Raw genomic sequence first — 23772 nt, forward strand, 5'->3', positions numbered from 1 at the left:
CACATTAGCATTGACAGGTTCATCAGGATTAATAAGCACATTAGCATTAGTAGGCACATCAACATTTACAGGCACATTACGATCAGCATTGTTATGGGAAGGGATCTTTTGTCCCACCAAAACATGACGAGTAAGCCAGTCTCTGTGATCCCTTCTCCTTTGTTTCTCAGATTTAGGAGCCTTTACAAAGGACAGAAAGAAATCTGTGGAAAAGCAAATGTCTCTCCAAGGGTCGCTGCAGGCACCTGTTTCTCTGGCAAAACAAGGGCCCGGAAGTGAGGCCAGTCACATCCGATCAACACAGGGGCTGGTAACCATGGACAAACACCCACACGTAATTTGGCAGTCTTTCCCCTAATCATCAAAGAGACCATGGCGGTACTGTAGGCCCGAACATCTCCATGTACACAAAAAATGTGGACTAGTTCATGGGGCAACAATAACTCTGGGGACAACAGATCTCTTTGTATCAGGGTAGTAGCAGAGCCAGAGTCTACCAAACCCTCAACCAGTCTATTTCCGACTTGTATATGTACCTGTATCCTAGGTGGGAGAGGACAGGTCTCTACAGCTGTAAAGACACCGGAGAAAGAACAATCCATCTGCGTACATACCCACTCTTGGTGCCCATCTTGGCCACATGAGGAACAAACCTGCGCTGGAGTTATTGGGTAAATCACCAGCTCTGGACCTCCAATTTCCGGGAAACGAGCAGCCAATGTTTTACAGGAAAGGCCAACGCCTTCCCTGTAAAATGACCTCTCGGCCAAACACCCTCTTTACGCATAGGGAGGGGAGAAGCTGTTGGCACAACGGTTGCTGCGGGGACAGACGTGGAGACTCCGTCGTAATTAAAGTAGAAAGGTTCTCCATACCTTCCTGCACCAGCAATGCATTTTCCACTAGCTGGACTGCAGAGTCTATAGTGTCAACCTGATGCGGATGGATCCAGCGAGCAATCTTGGCAGAAAAGAGAGCAGTAAATTGTTCCAAAGTGATCAACTCCACTAGCCAGGCATAGTTATTTCGGTCCGTCTGGAGTCATTTAACCGCAAGGCTGGCTAGCCTCTGGGCCACAACATGCAGCCTCACATTAGGATCATATGAAACAGACCTGAATTTTTGCCAGTACGCTCCTAGAAAAAGGCCGAATCAGCCAGCGCAGTCTTCCACGCGGTCATAATCTTTAGCATCTTGCAGCAACAGGGCTGCATATGCAGCTTGGGCCTCTCCTGTTAACAGAGGGGCAATATGTAGGGCCCAGTATTCTTTGGGCCATGCATGCAAGGTAGCAACCCTTCCAAAGGTTGTAAGAAGGGCCTCCACATCATCTGAGGCCTGCATTTTGGGGAGTACTGGAGCATTCACTATTGCTTGCTGCTGTTTAAAGAAGTCCAACATCTGTTGCATAATGGCTTCCATGGTCGCCTGCTCAGGATCGTTTGCCCATGATGCACTTATCCCACTTCTAACACCACAATGTAGCGGGTAAGTTCCAGATGACCAATGGGGGCAGAAGTATTGCAAACAAGAAGATAGTTTCAGGGTGCAGAATTCTCCAGGGCAGAGAGAACTTCTAAAGGTGCAGCCTCTCCCACGCATTTCCCACTTCTAACTCGTCTGGCCTGGTTTTGAGTTGTTCGCTCGTTGCAGATTTTCGCTATGCTGCGATTTGCTGCTAAATGGTACGCAGCGCGCATGCGCTTAGTTATTTAACACAAAACTTAGTAGATTTGCTGTTGTTCGTGCGGCGCTTTTCAATCACTCTGCTGATCGGTGAGTGATTGACAGGAAGTGGGTGTTTCTGGGCGGCAACTCAGCGTTTTCACGGCGTTTGTTAAAAAACGCAGGCGTGCCAGGGAAAAACGCAGGAGTGGCTGGAGAAACGGGGGAGTGGCTAGCTGAACGCAGGGCGTGTTTGTGACGTCAAACCAGGAACTAAACGGACTGAGGTGATCACACTCTAGGAGTAGGTCTGGAGCTACTCAGAAACTGCAAGGAATTATTTAATAGGAAATCTGCTAACCTTTCGTTAGCAATTCTGCTAAGCTAAGATACACTCCCAGAGGGCGGCGGCCTAGCGTGTGCAATGCTGCTAAAAGCAGCTAGCGAGTGAACAACTCGGAATGACCCCCCTTATACCTTAGCTGATCTTAATTAATGAAAGCGTGTGGTTCCTCCCTGAGCTGCAGGTGATTAACCCCTTCCTCCGAACGTGGGAAAGAGCCACTCTGCCACACAAGGTTATTAACCAAACTGCACCAACATACTACATCTCTTCGCTTATCTCAAAATATCTCCCAAGCCGGCCCCTTTGCTCTTCACAAAATCTACGTCTCTCATCCACACTCATTACTTGCTCCCATGCATGATTACAGGACTCTCTTCAGGCTGCATCCACTCTGTGGAATGCCATCCAAACCTTCAAGCGTTCCCTGAAAACTCACCTGTTCAGACAAGCTTATCAACTTCCAGAACTGCTCACATTACATTCATAAGCTTTTCTGTCCAATTATATCCCAAACCCACTGTACAGTCCACACATATCCTCTTCATTTTCCCTTCCTCTTGACCCTGGTTCATCATTGCTGTGATGTGATATCATGCAGCCCACCAAGAACCTTTGTAATATGGTGGACAACTACTGTATGCAATAGATAGCACCTATCCTCGTGTATCAATGCCTATTTCCCCATAGATTGTACTACCTCTGTGACTGTTTGTTATTACCCAGTTTTGTTTTATCATTGTGTTAAGTTGTAAAGTGCAACGGAATTTGCTGCGCTATATAATAAACTGTTAATAAAAATAAATAAATGTAAAAATAAAATTAGTAATAAAGTATTCAAAGTATAAGTCACCATTTGCAATCTTGTGTTTTCTTTATCTGTATATTAATTTGCTAAGGTCTGACCGTCTCCAACATTCATGTGCAGTGTGATCTGTACCACCCATATAACTGCTCCCACTGTCAGAGAGACATGACAGATCTAGCTCCACGGAGGAGGAGGATATGTTCGGCTGACGTGACACCGCGCTCCCTCCTGGCCACCCTGTGCTGCACTCCTGGCTGCCCTGTGCTGTGTTCCTGGCCGCGTTGTGAGTGACGTGCTGACGTGAACCGCGCTCCCTCATGCCTGCCCGTCCTGCGCTGTCCTGTCCTCCCGCCCGCGGCCCGCCAACCCACACACAGAACTTGAAGTGTTCTGTGGCTGACCACTGACGGAGTTCCGCAGGATCAGACAGTGGCCCACATAACAGTGGGAAATTCCCACTGACATTACTGAGGGGAGGATGTGACCATCTGTTTTCTAAAAGTTGTGTCCTTCCCCCCTCATCCATCTTCTTACATTCATTCTGGTGTTTTTGGGAGAAAGTGTTAATTAACCCATTCACTGGCAAAAAATAATTGGCGACAATAATAAACAAGAATAATATATATATATATATATATATATATATATATACACACACACACACACACACACACACACACACACACACACACACACACACAGTATCTCAGCAATGCCATATAAACAGTGATAACCAGTATATATGCACAATAATATATGATTTCCTTCCTTTCAAATCAAGAGGGTAACGTCAGCGTATCTAAATATATTTTGAGGTAAAAGGTAAGAAAGTTCCCTGACACCTGCTATACACTATGTGCCCCAATTACAAATACATAGAAAAAGTCTATAATTAAATAGTAAGAAAACTACAGAAACAGTTGTAATACTTATGACTTACGATTGTTTGGATAGCTGTGAGCCTGGTTATCATCCTGCTACCAGCATGATGGGCCTATTGTTATGTGGAGGCCTGGAGCTGTAGCCCCATTCGCCCCATCGTTAATCTGGCACTGCCCGGCATATTGCCAAATCCCATTATTAGTTAGAAATAAACTTCAATATCTGTCACATATTACACTGCTCACCTTACTCTGTGAGATCTTATACTTGCTGTTGAGCACATAAACAGCTTTGTCCACAGCCACCAGCCCAACGGAGGCTCCTTTATCTGCTTTCAGATTCAGATTCAGAGTATTCTCAGGTTCATACACTCCAGTGGTTTGTTTATTGGCCACTGTCAACTCCAGCTGTGTGACACAATCCCATTAATCACATGAATAACAAAGTCTAACATTTATTCAATTATTCATGGCAGAGAATTAAGCTACGTACACACTATGGGGGTCATTCAGACCCGATTGCTGCTGTGCATTTTCGCACAAGAGCGATCGGGTCTGAACTGCGAATGCACCCGGCGCCGCAGTTCGTCGAAACACATGCCGGACAGCCGACGGCTGTCTAAGCCCTGCGATCGCCTCTGCCTGATTGACAGGCAGAGGTGGTCGCTGAGTGGGAGGGGGAGGGCTGGTGGCGTTTGGGAAAAGCAGTTGTGCTCGGGGGGGGGGGCGTAGTGGCTGCGTGACATCACATGCAGCCGCTGCGACCCGAGCAGCAATGAGTAACTCCCTGCCAGAGCGCAGGAGCTGCGCCGGCTGGGAGCTACTGTTCCAGTACAAAAGTATTGCTGCTGAGCGATGCTTTAGTACTTGTGTGTGTGTGGGGGGGGGGGGGTTGGGCCTGACATGTGGGGCGGACTAGCCCTGTGCTGGGCGTCCCCCCGCATGTCAGGGAAGCTGATTGTAGATGTGCTAAATTTAGCACATCTACGATCAGGTCTGAATGAGGGCCTATGCCAGGTGATCTTGTGTCTTGAATTACGCCCAAATATCAGTATCAGCAGATTTTTCACAGCACCCCTGATCCATAAGTTTCTTTTTGAGAGATTCAGATTTTTTTTTTTTAAATTAAATAAATTGTGCTTACCGGTCGTCCTTACTGTAGGTTGTTATGTGGGGGTCGCACTTCTGTTTGCCCACATATTATATGTTCGGCAGCCATCAGCTCTGGTTTTGCCTATCACATTGACCATTATTATTATTTTTGGGTCGTGGATCACCAACCCAGGGCACCACTGCTGCCAGTTTGTGAAGCACTGCTCTATACAATTGTTGGGACTATTTGCCAATAATTGGGTGATCAGCCTGTTTTATTGTGTAGCGTGTAGGCAAGATATCTGCCGAAAGGTGTGTGCATTCTCCATAATCTGCCCATATTACATATGATTTATCCTAATTACCTCATCCTCCTTGTGGGTGAACATATGCACATTCAGTGTGGTGTGTCAGAATACAGAGGAGTCTCTGATTGCAGTAGCACCTGGTGCGGCACATTAAGTGTGCGGCAAAGCAGTGTGCCAGCAAAAAGGGGCGTGGCCCCACTGGAAAGGGATGTAGACTCATGGGAAGGGGGAATGGCCTCACATCTGGACCCCCGTTTCATCAGTCAGGGGGTGCCGGAGATGCGGACTGCCCCCGGGGACCAGTGCAAGTGCAGTGCCGACTCCTGCACAGTGACAGGAGCAGGGTGCAGCAGATAATGTCACCGTGCAGCAATCAGCTCCTGTCACTGAAGAGAAGTCAGCACTTTGGTGTCGCCCCTCGGCGGGTCAATCCTGGGTGCGGGCCGCAGCCCCGTTGTGATGCCACTAGCAGAATATCGGTTACTGTGTGCTGCTGATATCGGACCTTTCCAATGACAGAAACATCGAGCTGATTGCCAACTTGACCAGAAGTGTACACCTACTGTAGCTTTATATACAGATGGGGAAATTATACACAGACGGCGCTGGGAAAGGCTAATCAATCACAGTACAGTAGATAGACTTTTTACAGTGTCTATAATTGAGGATAACTGCGCAGAAACCCCTCAGATGCAGCATGAACTGTGGAATCAATGGGTTTCCCTGTGTGTAAACCCCCAATTTTGCTATTTTTGAGGGACTTCTCCTCGCAGCTTTTGAAGCTTTGAAGTTCAGTCCAACAGCATGGATTCACATGTGGTGCAATGTCTCTTATGGAGGAAACCAGACACTGGTGCTAACAAAAGGAAAACGAGATTTATGGTAAGAACTTACCGTTGTTAAATCTCTTTCTGCGAGGTACACTGTGTTCCACAGGGAATAACATTGGGGTGTAGAGTAGCATCTTGATCCGAGGCACCAACAGGCTAAAAGCTTTGACTGTTCCCAGAATGCATAGCGCCGCCTCCTCTATAACCCCGCCTCTGTGCACAGGAGCTCAGTTTTGTTACCCAGTCCAATGCAGTAGCAGGTAAAAGAGACGACAACCGTTAGTAGCCACATACACCACATTCTCACGACAGGAGGAGAAGGTGTCAGCGGCTAATGCCATACATACCCAAAGAAGCTAAGTGCATCAGGGTGGGCGCCCTGTGGAACCCAGTGTACCTCGCAGAAAGAGATTTAACAACGGTAAGTTCTTACCATAAATCTCGTTTTCTGCAGCATGGTACACTGGATTCCACAGGGAATAACATTGGGGATGTCCTAAAGCAGTTCCTCATGGGAGGGTACGCACTGTAGCGGGCACAAGAACCCGGCATCCAAAGGAAGCATCCTGGGAGGCATAGAACCTTATGAACATTTTCACTGAGGACCACGTAGCCACCTTGCACAACTGTTCAAGGGTCGCACCATGGCGGGCCGCCCAAGAAGGTCCAACAGACCGAGTAGAATGGGCTTTGATGGTAGCAGGAGCTGGAAGACCAGCCTGTACATAAGCATGTGCAATCACCATTCTAATCCATTTGGCCAGGGTCTGCTTGTGAGCAGGCCAGCCACGTTTGTGAAAACCAAATAGTACAGAGAGAGAATCAGACTTCCTGATGGGAGCTGTCCTCTTCACATAGATACGGAGACCCCGTACCACATCCAAAGACCACTCTTTGGAACACAATTCAGGAGAGGCAAAGGCCGGAACCACAATCTACTGATTAAGATGGGAAGAAGACACCATCTTTGGTAGGTACCCGGGACGTGTTCTAAGAACAGCACGGTCACGGTGAAAAATTAGATATGGGGAACTACAAGACAGGGCACCCAAATCCGACACCCGTCTAGCAGAGGCAATAGCAAGCAGAAACAATACCTTAAGGGAAAGCCACTTAAGGTCTGCATATTTAAGAGGCTCAAACGGAGACTCTTGTAATGCCTCCAGAACCACCGACAAGTCCCAAGGAGCCACAGGCGGGACGTAAGGAGGTTGAATCCATAACACACCCTGAGTGAATGTATGAACATCAGGCAGAGTGGCAATTTTTCTCTGAAACCAAACTGACAAGGCAGAAATATGAACCTTGATGGAGGCCAGACGAAGGCCCAAGTCCAGGCCCTGTTGTAGAAAGGCCAAAAGTTTGGCCGTACTAAACTTGTAAGCGTCATGATTCTTAGATGCGTACCAAGCAAAGTAAGAATTCCAGACCCTATGGTAAATCCAAGCAGAAGCTGGCTTACAAGCCTTCAACATAGTCTGAATGACCGCCTCAGAAAAACCCTTGGCCCTCAGTACGGAAGCTTCAAGAGCCAAGCCGTCAAAGCCAGCCGGGCCAAATCCTGGTAAACACAAGAGCCCTGAACGAGGAGGTCTGGTCATAGTGGAAGCAAATGAGGACGCTCTAACGAGAGACCCTGAAGGTTTGAGAACCAATGCCGCCTGGGCCACGCCGGAGCGATCAGAAGCAGGATTCCTCCTTCTTGCTTGAACTTCCTTATTACTCTGGGCAGGAGTGACACCGGAGGGAACATGTATGGCAGCCGAAAGGTCCATGTGATTGCCAGTGCATCCACGAATGCTGCTTGAGGATCCCTTGTCCTTGCTCCGCAGACCGGAACCTTGTGATTGTGTCGAGACGCCATCAGGTCCACTTCTGGGAGGCCCCACTTGTCCACTAGGAGTTGAAATACTTCTGGATGGAGGCTCCACTCTCCAGCGTGTATGTCCTGACGACTGAGGAAGTCTGCTTCCCAGTTTAGGAACCCCGGAATGAACACTGCCAATATGGCTAACAGATGGTGTTCTGCCCACCGAGGAATTCTTGATACTTCACTCATTGCCATGCGGCTTTGAGTGCTGCATTGATGATTTATTTACGCCACCGTGGTGGCGTTGTCCAACTGCACTTGAACAGGCCTGTTCTGTATTAAATGCTGGGCCAGGTTCAGTGCGTTGAACACCGCCCGCAGTTCCAGAATGTTTATCGGGAGTAGAGACTCCTCCTTGGTCCACCGACCTTGAAGGGAGTGTTGCTCCAACACTGCGCCCCAACCTCTCAGACTGGCATCCGTCGTCAGAAGGACCCAGTTGGAGATCCAGAAGGGACGACCCCTGCTCAATCGTTGGTCCTGCAGCCACCAGCTGAGTGACAGACTGACCTCCGGAGACAAGGAGATCATGTGAGACCTGATCCGGTGAGGCAGGCTGTCCCACTTGGCAAGAATCAATTTCTGCAGAGGGCGGGAATGGAATTGAGCGTACTTCACCATGTTGAAAGCTGACACCATGAGACCTAGCACTTGCATCGCTGAATGTATCGACACTTGCGGACGAGATAGGAAGCATCAAATCTTTTCCTGAAGTTTCAGGACCTTCTCCTGAGACAAGAACACCCGCTGGTTGTGAGTGTCCAACAACGCCTCCAGGTGCACCATTCTCTGAGCCAGGACCAGGGAAGATTTCTTCCAGTTGATGAGCCACCCGTGGGCTTGCAGAAACTAGAGCGTCATATCCAGAAGGCGTAGGAGAATTTCTGGGGAATTTGCCAGGATCAACAAGCCGTCCAGATACGGGAGGATCCTCACCCCTTGACGGCGGAGTACAACCGTCATTACCGCCATGACCTTCGTGAAGACTCGCAGGGCCGTGGTCAAACCAAAAGGTAAAGCCCGAAATTGATAATGGAGGTTGCCTACAGTAAACCTCAGGTACTGTTGATGCGACATTGCAATAGGAATATGCAGGTAAGCATCTTGAATGTCCAGGGAGACCATATAGTCCCCGGGCTCCAAGGCCAGAACAATAGAGCAAAGTTTCCATACGAAACTTGGAGACTCTCACAAATTTGTTCAAGGACTTGAGGTTGAGAATGGGCCGAGAGGACCCATTTGGTTTTGGGACTAGGAATAGTGGTGCCTGAGGCACCTGTACTACCAGGAGGGACTGTACCACCAAATGAAGAGTTTTTGCCTTCACCTGATCCGAAGGGACGTCTGTCAGGCAAAATCGATGAGGGGGACGATTCTTGAAGGGTATGGCGTAACCGCGAGTGACGAGTTCCCGTACCCAGGCGTTGGAAGTGGTATTCTCCAGAGGTAGGCCCGCCCCGTCATGCCGCAGGCTTCTCAGTTTTGGAAGCAGGCTGACGGGCAGCCCAGGCCTGTTTAGGTTTTGGCTTAGTGGCTTTGGAAGTGCGAACCTGTTTCGGGTACGCCTGACCTTTTGCTTTACCTGAAGGATGAAAGGAGCAAAACGAAGTACTCTTAGCCTTCAGCACCGAAGAAGCAGTACAAGGTAGACATGCAGTTTTAGCAGAAGCTAAGTCAGCCACTATCTTGTTGAGGTCCTCTCCAAAAAGAATGTCTCCCTTAAAAGGGAGCACCTCCAGGGTTTTCTTAGACTCCAGATCCACAGACCAGGATCGCAACCATAAAATACGGCGAGCCAAAATGGACATAGTAGAAGCCTTGGCCGCCAGAATACCGGCATCAGAAGCCGCCTCCTTAATGTAATGAGAGGCTGTGACAATATCTGAAAGGCATTGTCTAGCATTATCAGAAAAGTTGGAAGCCCGCTCTGCTTCCACCTCCTGAGCCCATGCTTCAATAGCCTCTGCAGCCCATGTCGCTGCAATAGTGGGCCGATGCATAGCACCTACTAGGGTGTAAATTGCTTTTAAACAACCCTCCACATGCTTATCCGTCGGTTCTTTCAGAGAAGTGATGGTAGTGACAGGCAGAGCAGGTGGTGTCCTCAGCTCTGCCTGTCACTACTTGCGAATCCACTGGCGGGGGTGTTTCACAATTTTTACTTAGCTCCGCAGCGAGGGGATAGCACGCCTGCATCTTCTTGTGAGGTGTGAATTTCTTTCCTGGATTTTCCCAGGATTCCTGACGTATGTCAACTAAATGGTCAGAATGAGGTAAAACTTGTTTAATAACCTTCTGACGTTTAAATATGTCCGGTTTCTTAGAGGTAGCAACAGGCTCTGGGTCATCAGTAATCTGAAAAATTAGCCTGATAGACTCCAATAAGTCAGGAACATCCACCTGAGAGACCGATTCCCCATCAGAAGTATCTGGATCAGTGTCTGTGGGGTCAGTATATACGCCATCCTCATCAGACGAGGTGTCTGGTACGTGAGTGGATTGTGAGGAAGTAATGGCCCGCTTAGAGGACCCCTTCATCTTAGGCAGGCGAGGGTTAGATTTCCGTTTAGTCAGTGAGTGGTTCAATTGCTGTAACTGAGTGGACAGGTGATCTGCCCATGACGGATTAACCGCAGGGACCATGGGGGTCATTTAGAGTTGATCACTCGCTAGCAGTTTTTAGCAGCCGTGCAAACGCATTGTCGCCGCCCACTGGGGAGTGTATTTTTGATTTGCAGGAGTGTGAACGCCTGTGCAGCAGAGCGCCTGCAAAAACATTTTGTGCAAAACAAGACCAGCCCTGGACTTACTTTTCGTCTGCGTTGATTCTAACGTTGGAGGGTTGGCTTTTGACGTCACACAACCGCCCAGCGTTCGCCCAGCCACGCCTGCGTTTTCCCTGGCACGCCTGCATTTTTCTAAGCACTCCCTGAAAATGTTCAGTTGACACCCAGAAACGCCCCTTTCCTGTCAATCTTCTTAAGGCCGCCAGTGCGAATGAAAAGGTCGCTAGAACCTGTGCAAAACCACAAAAGCCTTTGTACCCGTACGTCCTGCGTGCACATTGCGGTGCATACGCATGCGCAGAAATGCCAATTTTCTTTGTCTGAACGCTGCCCTGCGAACAACGGCAGCTAGCGATCAACTCAAAATGACCCCCAATAAGCGGTTGTACCGGCACATGAGGTCCCATAGGGGGCGTAAGTCTAGTTACCAGCGTACTTAATAACGTGGAGAAAGTAGCCCAAGGTGGGTCATTATGAACCCCCATTGCTACAGTTCCACTGGGTGGCAGGGAACCCCCAGAACTTGAACCCTCTGCTGCTATGTTTTCCTCTAATGTGTCACCGCCACACAATGTGGGATCTGCCCCAGTTCCGTCGCCCCTTGTAGCTGATATCTGAAAGCACAATTCACGTGCAACCCAGTACAATATCAGCAGCCTAATACCTTAACAAGAACCCCCTGTGCAGTGTATTAGCACAGACAGAGAATTCAGGAGGTATATAGGGGGTAATTCCAAGTTGATCGCAGCAGGAATTTGGTTAGCGGTTGGGCAAAACCATGTGCACTGCAGGGGAGGGGGGGGGGGGGGCAGATATAACATGTGCAGAGAGAATTAGATTTGGGTGGGGTGTATTCAAACTGAAATCTAAATTGCAGTGTAAAAATAAAGCAGCCAGTATTTACCCTGCACAGAAACAAAATAACCCACCCAAATCTAACTCTCTCTGCACATGTTATATCTGCCCCCCCTGCAGTGCACATGGTTTTGCCCAGTTGCTAACAAACTTGGTGCTGCGATCAACTCAGAATTACCCCCATAGTGACTGAAATTCACAGAGAAAAATAAACACTAAGTATATCCTTTGAAACACCTATATTAAACAATAACCCTGATGCACTTAGCCCCCTCAGGGTACAGAATATAGCGATAGCAATCTGAGTGAGATACACGAAATGGAAGCCACGGAGCAGCTGCATATGCACACACACACAGTCACATGTACAATGCAGAAATTATGACATACAATAAAACTGCACTTGTCTAGCAATACAAATTAATACTAAGTACAGATATACAATCAATAGATATATCAATGCACAGTAAATACTGGATGTATATCACAGGGTACTTGTACTATATAACCCTGACTAAATGCACTATTTCTTAACTAACACTGTCAGCAGACATGTAGAATACTTAAGTGTCCCGCAAAATGCACAGCGCTGACATGCAGGCGGCTTTACAGAGGAGGATTTGCCCAAACAGTCCCAGGATCAGCTCAGCTTGTGGAAATGGCGCCCAAATGCTGACATGGAGTGAGGGAGAGGGAGAGATGCAGCTCCAGGGTGGGAACATTTACTCCAAATGGCGCCCTGGGGCTGGGGGAGGGGCTACAGGTAAAGCCTTATCCCCTTGCTGGACTTCACCACCGGGTACTGTGGGCCATATAACAAACGGTTTTTAGTAAAACCAACCTGTGTCCCTGCCCTGGTGGTCTAGTGGGGTCCCTATACTGCCACAGTGTCCACGCCAGTGGGCACGGCCCGCCTCCCACCGGCCGCGCCGGATCGCGGTTTCCAGCTGCCTCCTCCCTAAGCGCGGCCATGCGATCCTGGAGAACTTCGGTGGTGTGTCTGACTGATTAAAATTGGAGCCTCCGCTGTAAGTACCCGGCAACCAGGGTGCGGGAGTATACAGCGACGCTGGGGGAGGTGATGGAGCTGCAGCAGGAGATGTCTGACTGACATCTAACACTAACAGTGTCTCTGCTGCAGCCCTTGAAGTCTTCAAATTTGACCTAAATAAAAACTCTTCTAAGGGCTACCTGAGCAGCCCTGCCTGTTGTATGCCTGCACTGCATGGCACTAACTACAAAACTGAGCTCCTGTGCATAGAGGCGGGGTTATAGAGGAGGCGGCGCTATGCATTCTGGGAACAGTCAAAGCTTTTAACCTGTTGGTGCCTCGGATCAAGATCCTCCTCTACACCCCGATGTTATTCCCTGTGGAACTCAGTGTACCCCGCTGCAGAAAGTAAAGGTACTGTATCAAGCTAAACAATGAGCATGCTGGGTAGAGCAGGGCATGACCACCACTTACCCTAAGAGGAATTTTATGACATTAGAGCAGGGAGATCAGATCTACTGTGGGTGCTCTGCAGCTGCTTATCTGGGGAGCCATCCAGTAACTCTGATGTACTGCACGTTACAAATTCAGCTTGATCACAGCACTGCGTCTGATCAAGCTGAATATGAAACGTACGTCGGAGACACTTTCGGGTGTACCCTTTTTACTTTCTGTTTGCACCCCAGGTATTCCAGTAATGTATTGCATTAATTTTTAATTCATGGAACTAAATGAAATGTCAGTTTTCAGTGGCGTTTCATTTTAATTTTGTTAGTTAAACTGCAAGTAGTTTAATGATCTGTAATATTGAAGCATCTTACCGTCCCCATACAGGTGTCTGTCACATCTACCCATATAGAGTCAGCTACGATCTCATGCTGATCACCAGTTTTCACGGTATAATAAGCCACAATGCGGAATGATGGGATGTAGTCCGGTGTTATTGGCAGTTTCATAATGACCACGGGCTGGCCTGCTTTCCTTTCCTGTCTGCCCACTTTCATTATTTTTCCTTTGTTCAGTATCTGAATTAAGAAAATAATAATCTTCAATTAAGTGAATAATGCATAACACATAATTTAATTTATAATATGCATAGTATAGCTGAGTACAGAGAATGTAGCCAGAATGATGCTGAGCAGGTAAGTGGTGCTACCATATTGTGGCAGGCAGCCCAGCACAGAGTGGTCATCTATCACCAGGAAGCAGTATCTGTCAGTCTGATATAGGGGGTAATTCAGAGCTGATCGCAGCAGCAAATTTGTTATCTGTTGGGCAAAACCATGTCCACTGCAGGGGTGCAGATATAACATGTGCAGAGAGAGTTAGATTTGGGTGGGTTATTTTGTTTCTGTGCAGGGTAAATACTGGCTGCTTTATTTTTACACTGCAGTTTAGATTCAGTTTGAACACACCCCACCCAAATCTAACTCTCTCTGCACATGTTATATCTGCCACACCTGCAGTGCACATGGGGGGTCACTCCGAGTTGATCGCTCGCTAGCAGTTTTTAGCAGCCGTGCAAACGCATTGTCGCCACCCACTGGGGAGTGTATTTTCACTTTGCAGAAGTGCGAATGCTTGTGCAGCAGAGTGCCTGCAAAATCTTTTTGTGCAAAACAAGACCAGCCCTGTAGTTACTCTTTGTGTGCGTTGATTCTAACGATGGAGGGACAGCTTTTGACATCACATACTCGCCCAGCGTTCACCCAGCCATGCCTGCGTTTTTCCTGGCACACCTGTGTTTTTCCAAACATTCCCAGAAAACGGTCAGTTGCCACCCAGAATCGCCCTCTTCCTGTCAATCTCCTTGCGATCAGCTGTGCGACTGCAAGCTTCGCTAGAACCTGTGCAAAACCACGATGCTCATTGTACCCGTATGTCGCGCGAGTGCATTGCGGTGAGTGCGCAGATTAGCCATTTTTTCCACTGATCGCTACGCTGCGAACAACGGCAGCTAGTGATCAACTCGGAATTAACCTCTTGGTTTTGCCCAACTGCTAACAAATTCACTGCTGCGATCAACTCTGAATTAGGTCCATAATCTGATTCTCAGTTGGATGCATCTGCGGCTGCTTTTCCAGAGGGACACAGCAGCCTGTTTACTAATTTATGCTAATCTGTGTGTTCCCAAGGTTTATGCCTAGTCACTGCCCAGAAATCTTCATTTTAAAGGATAGATTCATCTGTATGCACTACTGAACTCTGGCCCTCATTCCGAGTTGTTCGCTCGTTAAAAATCTTCGCATCGCAGCGATTTTCCGCTTAATGCGCATGCGCAATGTTCGCACTGCGACTGCGCCAAGTAAATTTGCTATGCAGTTAGGAATTTTACTCACGGCTTTTTCATCGTTCTGGAGATCGTAATGTGATTGACAGGAATTGGGTGTTACTGGGCGGAAACAGGCCGTTTTATGGGCGTGTGGGAAAAAACGCTACCGTTTCCGGAAAAAACGCAGGAGTGGCTGGAGAAACGGAGGAGTGTCTGGGCGAACGCTGGGTGTGTTTGTGACGTCAAACCAGGAACGACAAGCACTGAACTGATCGCAGATGCCGAGTAAGTCTGGAGCTACTCAGAAACTGCTACGAGGTGTGTAATCGCAATATTGCGAATACATCGTTCGCAATTTTAAGATGCTAAGATTCACTCCCAGTAGGCGGCGGCTTAGCATGAGCAAATCTGCTAAAATCCGCTTGCGAGCGAACAACTCGGAATGAGGGCCTCTGTGCATAATTAAGCATGAGTTGTAGTTTTGTGAAAATTTGCAAAACTACAACTCCTTCTACTCAGCACAGGGCAAGGCCGCCCCACATGTCGGATCCTTCCCTTCACTGAAATGAGAGCATTTTTCTAGACAGCAAAGTGCTCACATCTTTAGGGTAGCCCCCTGCCTTCGCAGCCTAACTGCAAAGGCAGGTGCATGGCTGCCATGTTTTGGGTCACCGCAGCTGTGTGTGACGTCACACAGCCGCCGCGGTCCGCCCCTGCAGCTGGTCCGGACTTGCCTCCATTGTCTGGACTGCTCCCCCCTAACACTGTGTTCATGCCCACAAAATGCCACCTCGTCACCACCCCCCACTGGCACTTACACTGCAATCGCATGGAATCACAATTTAAGTCCATGTGCAGAGGTGTTGAAATCGACAAATAGCAATTTCCGTACTTCAGCGACTGAAGTGAGATCAGGGCCTCTGTCCGTGTGCTTAAGTCTGATTTGGTGCAAGTGCAGCACGCTGTTAAACACACTGATACATCAGGTACCACTAAAGAGTGCATATCAATAAAAGTTACGTTTTAAAATATTAACATTAAACATAAATACATAATACACGAAAGTGTGCCCCAGATAGACTAATAGTCTTCTTGCTCTTGCAAAACCCTTCTTAACATAGTTTTTCTGAACTATTACCCAGGCGCACCACCAACCAAGTGAACTAAGGGGGAGATTCCGAATTGTTCGCTCGCTAGCTGCTTTTAGCAGCAGTGCACACGCTAAGCCGCCGCCTACTGGGAGTGTATCTTAGCATAGCAGAATTGCTAACGAAAGCTTCGCTAATTTTCTCGTAACGATTACCCCGCAGTTTCTGAGTAGCTCCAGACTTACTCAGCCATTGCGACCAGCTCAGTCCTTTTCGTTCCTGGTTTGACATCACAAACAAACCCAGCATTCGCCCAGACACTCCTGCGTTTTGCAACTCAAGCGCCTGTGTTTTTCCAGACACTCCCATAAAACTGCCAGTTTCCGCCCAGAAACACCCACTTCCTGTCAATCACACTACGATCAGCACAGCGATGAAAAAGCTTTGTTATGCAGTGAGTAAAATACCTAACTTTTGTGTAAAATAACTAAGCGCATGCGCTCTGCGAGCATTGCGCATGCGCAGTAAGCGACTAATCGCAGTATAGCGAAAATCGGCAACGAGCGAACAACTCGGAATGACCCCCTAAATTGTAACCAAATAGCCACATGTTGGTCTAATATATTACATTATAACAAATTGCTACATGCATAGACACAATATTATTATTCCACTCCTGTGCAGATTTCAAACCCAAAATCAACATATCTACACAATGGCAAGGATAGCAAACTCTCTTTGTCTATCAGGTGCCAGGTGCCATTACTAGAGGCATCTAACACTCCAAGCCACAGCTAGTCTGAGAGCATAGGCTCTCATATTATAACACTGCATACTCCAAATACCTTCAAGGGAGCTCCATACCCCTGTTGCACATTTATACAGCTCAATGCTAAAAACCATCCAATAACAGGGTCCAACTCCTGTCACACAAAAACAAAGGTGTTGGACTTTAGGAGTGCTGACTTTGCAAAAATGGGGAGATGTTTAAGTGATTCAATGGCAACTGGAGGAATTTGGAAGGAGCGCAGGAGAGGTGGGAAAAACTAAAAAGTGCAATACTAAAGGCAACAGACCTTTGTATCAAAAGGGTTAGAAAAAGCACCAGGAAAATAAAGCCAGTGTGGTTTGCAAAAGAAGTAGCAAGTATTATGAAAGCAAAAAAGATGACCTTTAGGAAATACAAACAGACTCAAAATAATAAGAACCCCAAAGAGGTTTATCTTGCCAGATGGAAGGAGGCTGAGAAAGTGATCAGGCCTGCAAAGGAACATGCTGAGGAGAAAATGACCCAGTCAGCAGTGGCGAATTTCCCATTAGGCACATGAGGCACGTGCCTAGGGGCGGCACTTGTTTGGGGTCAGCGCGTAGATGCTTGTGTTGGCACTGTCAGACCAAAAAGTACCAGTAACTGCTAAATATTTCCACTGTACTGTACCACATGCCATCTTGAATGGAGTGTAAATGGGTAGGACATACACGTACTGCACATGTAAACTGTCCTACTTAGTTAATATGTATACATAATTAAAATGTCACAGTTGGTGCCTTTTTTATTATTATATTAAATTAGCTACCATCTAATGAGGGCTTATAACCAATCAATAAAAATAATAAAATTAGGCAGGCGGGGGGCCAGCCATTACTGTTGTGCCTAGGGGCACCCTCATCCCTAAATCCACCCCTGCCAGTCAGTAGATAAAAGGTGCAAAACTTTTTTTAAGTATACTGTTGTACAAGTGAAAGGAAAAACTCAAATGGTGGAATAATAAGACTGAAGACAGAGAGTGAGAACTTGGTGGAGGAAGATAAGGCAATAGTAGATCATTTAAATAATTATTTTTGCTCAGTATTAACTACAGAAGTAGGGAATGGGCCACAGTTAAGTTGCAAGGACATACATAAAAATAAAGTAGATGCAAGTACATTTACAGAGTAGAAGGTCCTAACAGAACTCTAAAAACTGAAAGTGGATAAATCAGTGGGACTAGATGGGATACATCCAAGGATACTAATAGAGCTAAAAGATGTGCTGGTAGTACCACTAACAGAATTATTTAACCAGTCACTAGATACAGGTACAATTTCAGAGGACTGGAAAAGAGCGAATGTAGTTACACTGTACAAAAGTGGAAGCAAGAAAGAAGCAAGTAACTACAGACCAGTAAGCCATACATTAGTCACAGGGAAAGTAAAAGAAACACTATTAAAAGAAAAAGTAGTGGAATATCTGAAACAATTTACAGGATCTAAAACAGCATGGATTTACTGGTGGGAGATCATGTCAAACAAATATTGACTTTTTTGACTCCCGGACTAAAATAATAGATCAAGGGGGGGCTGTATATGTAGCATACCTAGACTTTAGTAAGGCTTTTGACACTGTCCCACATTGCAGACTGCTAAATAAACTCAAAAGTGTGGAATCAGATTATAAAACAGTTAAATGAATAAGAACCTGGTTGCAGGATAGGAAACAGACCGTTGTAGTAAATGGAGTGCATTCTGTGGAGGGAAATCTTACCAGTGGAGCACCCCAAGGATCTGTACATGGACCAGTGCTCTTTGATATCTTTGTTGGTGACATTGCAAATGGTATTGAAGGGAAAGTATGCCTTTTTGCAGATGACACAAAGATATACAACAGGGTAGACACACCAGGAGGAGTAAAACAAATGAATGATGATCTAGGTAGACGTGATAAATGGTCAAGAACATGGCAACTACAGTTTAATGCTAAAAAATGCAAAATCATGCACTTGGGATTCAAAAACCCAAAGGCTAAATACAGCATCAAGGGTACTATAATGGAAACTACTGAGGAGGAAAGGGATTTAGAAGTCACTATTTCAAGTGACTTAAAGGCAGGAAAGCAATGTAACAAAGCAATGAGGAAGGCTAGTCAGATGCTTGTTTGCATAGGGAGAGGGATCAACAGCAGAAAAAAGAAGTATTAATGCCACTGTATAGGTCACTGGTACTGCCTCATCTGGAATACCGTGTCCAGTTCTGGAGACCATGGGGTATATTCAATTACTGTCGAAACTGCCGTCTTGTCGGAAAGATTACATTTTTTTACTTTTTCAGGTCGGAAGGAGTTTCAACCTATTCAATCCCCTCCTTGGTTTCCGACAAGTTGGGAAAATCGACTTGTCGGAAAGCACGTGGATCGGTGGAACAGCCGCCGATCCGCGTGCTTCTATCGGAAGCAGGGCCAAATCCAGCAGGTTTGGGCCCCTTTCCGACAATCTCAATCCGACTTTAAAAAAAAGTCAGATTGAGGAGATGAGGGAGCTGAGAGGAGGAGACGGGGAGAGCAGGAACCCAGCAGCTGTAGCAGCGTATCAGGAGGATGGGGCATCGTCGCCGTTCACGACAGCGTCCACCCAGCTCCAGCAAGTGAGGTCCTGCTTGCTGGAGCCGAGTGGATGCTGCTGTGAGGTCTGGGGTGGAGCCCCATCCCCCCGCTACGCTGCTTCAGACACTGGGTTCCTGCTCTTCCTGCTGCTCTCCCCCATCTCCTCCTATCAGCTCCCTCATCTCTTCAATCTGACGTTTTTTAAAGTCGGATTGAGATTGCCGGGAATGGCCAAATCCTGACGGAATGGATCCGACTTTAATTGAATATACCCCTATCTCCAGAAGGATATAAATACATTAGAGAGTATACAAAGAAGGGAACTAATCTGGTGCACGGCCTACATCAACAAACTTACCCGGAAAAACTAAAAAATCTCAATATGTATAGTTTGGAGCAGAGAAAGGAAAGGGGGAACATGATAGAAACTTTCAAAAATATTAAGAGTTTTAAGTAGGTTCAGGAGGGAAACATTCTTCAAATTAAGAGAAGTATTAGAACTCAAGGACATGCACTGAAACTGGAGGGGGGGAGGTTCAGGGGAAATGTAAGGAAAAGTTACTTCACAGAAACGGTAGTGGACAAGTGGATTAGCCTCCCATCAGAGGTGGTAGAGGCTAAGACAGTAGAGCAATTTAAACAGAACTAAGGTTCAAAAGGGTTTGATATTGCCTAAAGAATTTAAAAAAGGGGCAGACAAGACGGGTCAATTGGTTCTTATCTGTAGTCAAATTCTATGTTTTTATGTAACTGCACTACAGTAGCAAAAAAAAAAATGAGTTACTTTGTAAACATTTATTCATTATCACTATATATAGTCACCTTCAAGTGTGCTGCTGGGAGTGCAACATAGGGGGTCATTCTGACCTGATCGCACGCTGCCATTCATCGCAGCGCAGCGATCAGGTCAGAAGTGCGCATGCGCCGGTGCCACAGTGCGCCGGCGCATGGCTGACAGCCGACGGCTGATGTTGCTTAGCGATTGCCTCTGCCTGATTGACAGGCAGTGGCGTTCGCTGGGCGGGAGGAGGCGGCACGGCGGCATTTGGCTGCCGTTTTGTGGGCGTTGTCTGGCCAACGCAGGCATGGCCAGACCGTGGGGGGGTTGGGCTGCAGCGGCTGTGTGACATCATGCGCAGCCGCTGCAACCCAGGCAGCGACGAGTAGCTCCCAGCCAGCAAGCAAAAGCTGCTCTAGCCGGCAGCTACTCCTGAAGTGCAAAAGCATCGCCACTGTGGGGGTGTGTGGGGGGGTCATGCCTGACATGCGGGGCAGACTAGCCCTGTGCTGGGCATCCCCCCCGCATGTCAGTGTGGATAATCGTAGCACAGCTACGATCAACTCGGAATCACCCCTATTGTCAGTGATTATTAGTTGTATCAGTATGACTGTACTGGTCTTTAAATTATTATTTTTTTATTATTGTGAATATTGGGCAATATCCAGTTAGCCACTATAAAACATCAGGTGCAAAAAACGTAATTTTTTTTATCAATTTTTCTCGATGTTTCATCAATGTTTTTTTTACATGCTATCCAATTTGGATCGCCATTATAAAAAAAATACAGGTTCCGTTAAACCTATGTGTGTTCACCGGCCACAGCCCAGTTTTCAATTGAGGCAGGTGAAACAAAATCCCAGATAAGCCGCGCTACAGGTATTTTTGGATAGCCCCCGGTGATACAATTACTTGCGGTAAATTACTGCGAGTAATAAGATACCCCCCATTGTATCCATTGCACATTTAGTTTTCCTGAAGCATTTCATATGTATTTAACTAGTAAATGCATATTTTAACCATTTGCACTCCTTTTTCCACTACTATCTTTTTAATCTCAATTAATGCAAGCCTTATTATTAGTGTAAAAGGCAGTAGAAATTTAAAAATGCTGTGTGGTTCATCTAATTTGCAAAACAATTGTAAGGCGATAGCTTTTATTTGGGGTTTTGCAATAGGAAAACTTAAATGGTAAATCTATGTGCATCTGAATAGCAACATCCCGGTCACCAGCCAGGAATGCCCAATACATCTCCAATACATTTCACACGCAATACTGTGACTGTGTGCATACTCGCTGTATAATGCTGTATAATGCATGAACCATAAAAACTTTTAGGGATTTTCACGCATATGAATTAGCAAACAATCGCTGACCCGTGAGACCACTGGCATTACTGTATGTGCTATTAAGAATCAGGCCCAGAACAGGATACCTACAGTGCATCCAGAAGGTATTCACAGCGCTTCGCTTTTTCCATATTTTGTTATGTTACAGCATTATTCCAAAATTGAATAAATTATTTTTTTCCCTCAAAATTCTACACACAATGGTGGTCATTCCAAGTTGTTCGCTCGTTGCCGAGAAACGGGGGAGTGGCTGGCCGAACGCAGGGCGTGTTTGTGACGTCAAACCAGGAACAAAACGGCCTGAGCTACTCAGAAACTGCTAAGAATTTTCTATTCGCAATTCTGCTAATCTTTCGTTCGCTATTCTGCTATGCTAAGATACACTCCCAGAGGGCGGCGGCCTAGCGTGTGCAATGCTGCTAAAATCAGCTAGCGAGCGAACAACTCGGAATGACCCCCAATATCCCATAATGACAACGTTAAAAAAGTTTTTTTTTTTAGATTTTTGCTAATTTAATTTAAAAAAAACTGAGAAATCCTTTTGCTCAATACTTTGTTGATGCACCTTTGGCAGCAATAACAGCCTCAAGTCTTTTTGAATATGATGCCACAAGCTTGGCACACCCATGTTTGGGCAGTTTCGCCCATTCCTCTTTTCAGCACCTCTCAAGCTCCATCAGGTTGGAATGGAAGCGTCGGTGCACAGCCATTTTCAGATCTCTCCAGAGATGTTCAATCGGATTTAAGTCTGGGCTCTGGCTGGGCCACTAAAAAACATTCACAGAGTTGTCCTGAAGCCACTGCTTTGAAATCTTGGCTGTGTGCTTAGGGTTGTTGTCCTGCTGAAAGATGAACCGTCGCCCCAGTCTGAGGTCAAGAGCGCTCTGGAGCAGGTTTTCATCCAGGATGTCTCTGTACATTGCGGCTTTCATCTTTTCCTCTATCCTGACTAGTCTCCCAGTTCCTGCCACTGAAAAATATCCCAACAGCATTGATGCTGCCACCACCATACTTCACTGTTGGGATGGTATTGGCCTGGTGATGAGCGTGCCTGGTTTCCTCCAAACATGACACCTGGCATTCATGCCAAAGAGTTCAATCTTCAACTCATCAGACCAGAGAATTTTGTTTCTCATGGTCTCAGAGTCCTTCAGGTGCATTTTGGCAAACTCTAGGGGGGCTGCCATGTGCTTTTTACTAAGGAGTGACTTCCGTCTGGCCACTCTACCATACAGGCCTGATTGGTGAATTGCTGCAGAGATGGTTGTCCTTTTGGAAGGTTCACCTCTCTCCACAGAGGAATGCTGTACCTCTGACAGAGTGGCCATTGGGTTCTCGGTCACTTCCCTGACTAGGGCCCGTCTCCCCCAATGGCTCAGATTAGACTGCCGGCCAACTCTAGGAAGAGTCCTGGTGGTTCCGAACTTCTTCCATTTACGGAGCTGTGCTCTTTGGGACCTTCAAAGCTGCAGATACTTTTCTGTACCCTTCCCCAGATTTGTACCTCGAGACATTCCTGTCTCAGAGGTCTACAGACAATTCCTTTGACCTCATGCTTGGTTTGTGCTCAGACATGCACTATATAGACAGGTGTGTGCCTTTCCAAATCATGTCCAATCAACTGAATTTACCACAGGTGGACTCCAATTAATCTGTAGGAACATCTCAAGGATGACTAGTGGAAACAGGATGCACCTGAGTTCAATTTTGAGCTTCATGGCAAAGGCTGTGAATACTTATGTACATGTGATTTCTTAATTTTTTATTTTTAATAAATATGCAAAAATCTAAAAAAAAACCTTTATCACGTTGTCATTATGGGGTATTGTGTGTAGAATTCGTAGGGAAAAAAATAATTTATTCCATTTTGGAATAAAGCTGTAACAACAAAATGTGGAAAAAGTGAAGCACTGTGAATATTTTCTGGATGCACTGTAAAGATCCAGGTGTAAAAACCTGCACACAGCTCATACATAAGACATTGGAAGAATCTCTACACACAAACATTAATGTAGGTCATTACCACATAGATAAAATGTTTGATCTGTTTTTCTGTTCCAGTGTTATGGTTCTTGATAGTAAAGCTGATAGAAGGATTGTTTCCTGGTTTCCATACTCCACCTGCGATGCCGATATGTAGGAAATTGCCACCAGCAGACTTGTATGCATTGGCTGTCATGGTGGCAGAGGCTTGCTGGGTAATGGCTAAGTTTGGAGCTTTTGTTTTTACCTAAAAACAGACCAAGCAAATCATAAGGTCAACATCTACATCATATGATGATTAAGGTCAGGTTTGGTTTTGGCATGCTTATATTACAGCATTTGTTCCATCAGTGCACGGACCTTCTTACACATAAGTTGCTGTTCTCGTTATTAGTGCAGGAAGGATGGGTTGATGAATAATAGGTATCCATGAGGGTATCCGGATGATAGGTCGACAGTCAATAGGTAGACACTTAATGGCCAACATGCATATGGTCGACATGGTCAAAAGGTC

General features: G+C 46.5%; 1 protein-coding gene across 1 annotated transcript in view; it reads right to left on the minus strand.

Annotated features, from left to right (window-relative positions):
* Nucleotides 1-23772, minus strand: part of LOC134936128 (complement C3-like) — a 613812-nt gene that overhangs the window by 323558 nt on the left and 266482 nt on the right. Inside the window, exons 12-14 of the mRNA XM_063931045.1 lie at nt 23299-23505; nt 13251-13454; nt 3944-4105 (exon numbers count right to left, since the gene is read on the minus strand). Of these exons, the coding sequence (XP_063787115.1) occupies nt 3944-4105; nt 13251-13454; nt 23299-23505 (573 nt within the window). The remainder of the gene's footprint in view (nt 1-3943; nt 4106-13250; nt 13455-23298; nt 23506-23772) is intronic.

Source organism: Pseudophryne corroboree, chromosome 6 (genome assembly GCF_028390025.1).
Source record: "Pseudophryne corroboree isolate aPseCor3 chromosome 6, aPseCor3.hap2, whole genome shotgun sequence".
Lineage (NCBI taxonomy): Eukaryota > Metazoa > Chordata > Amphibia > Anura > Myobatrachidae > Pseudophryne > Pseudophryne corroboree.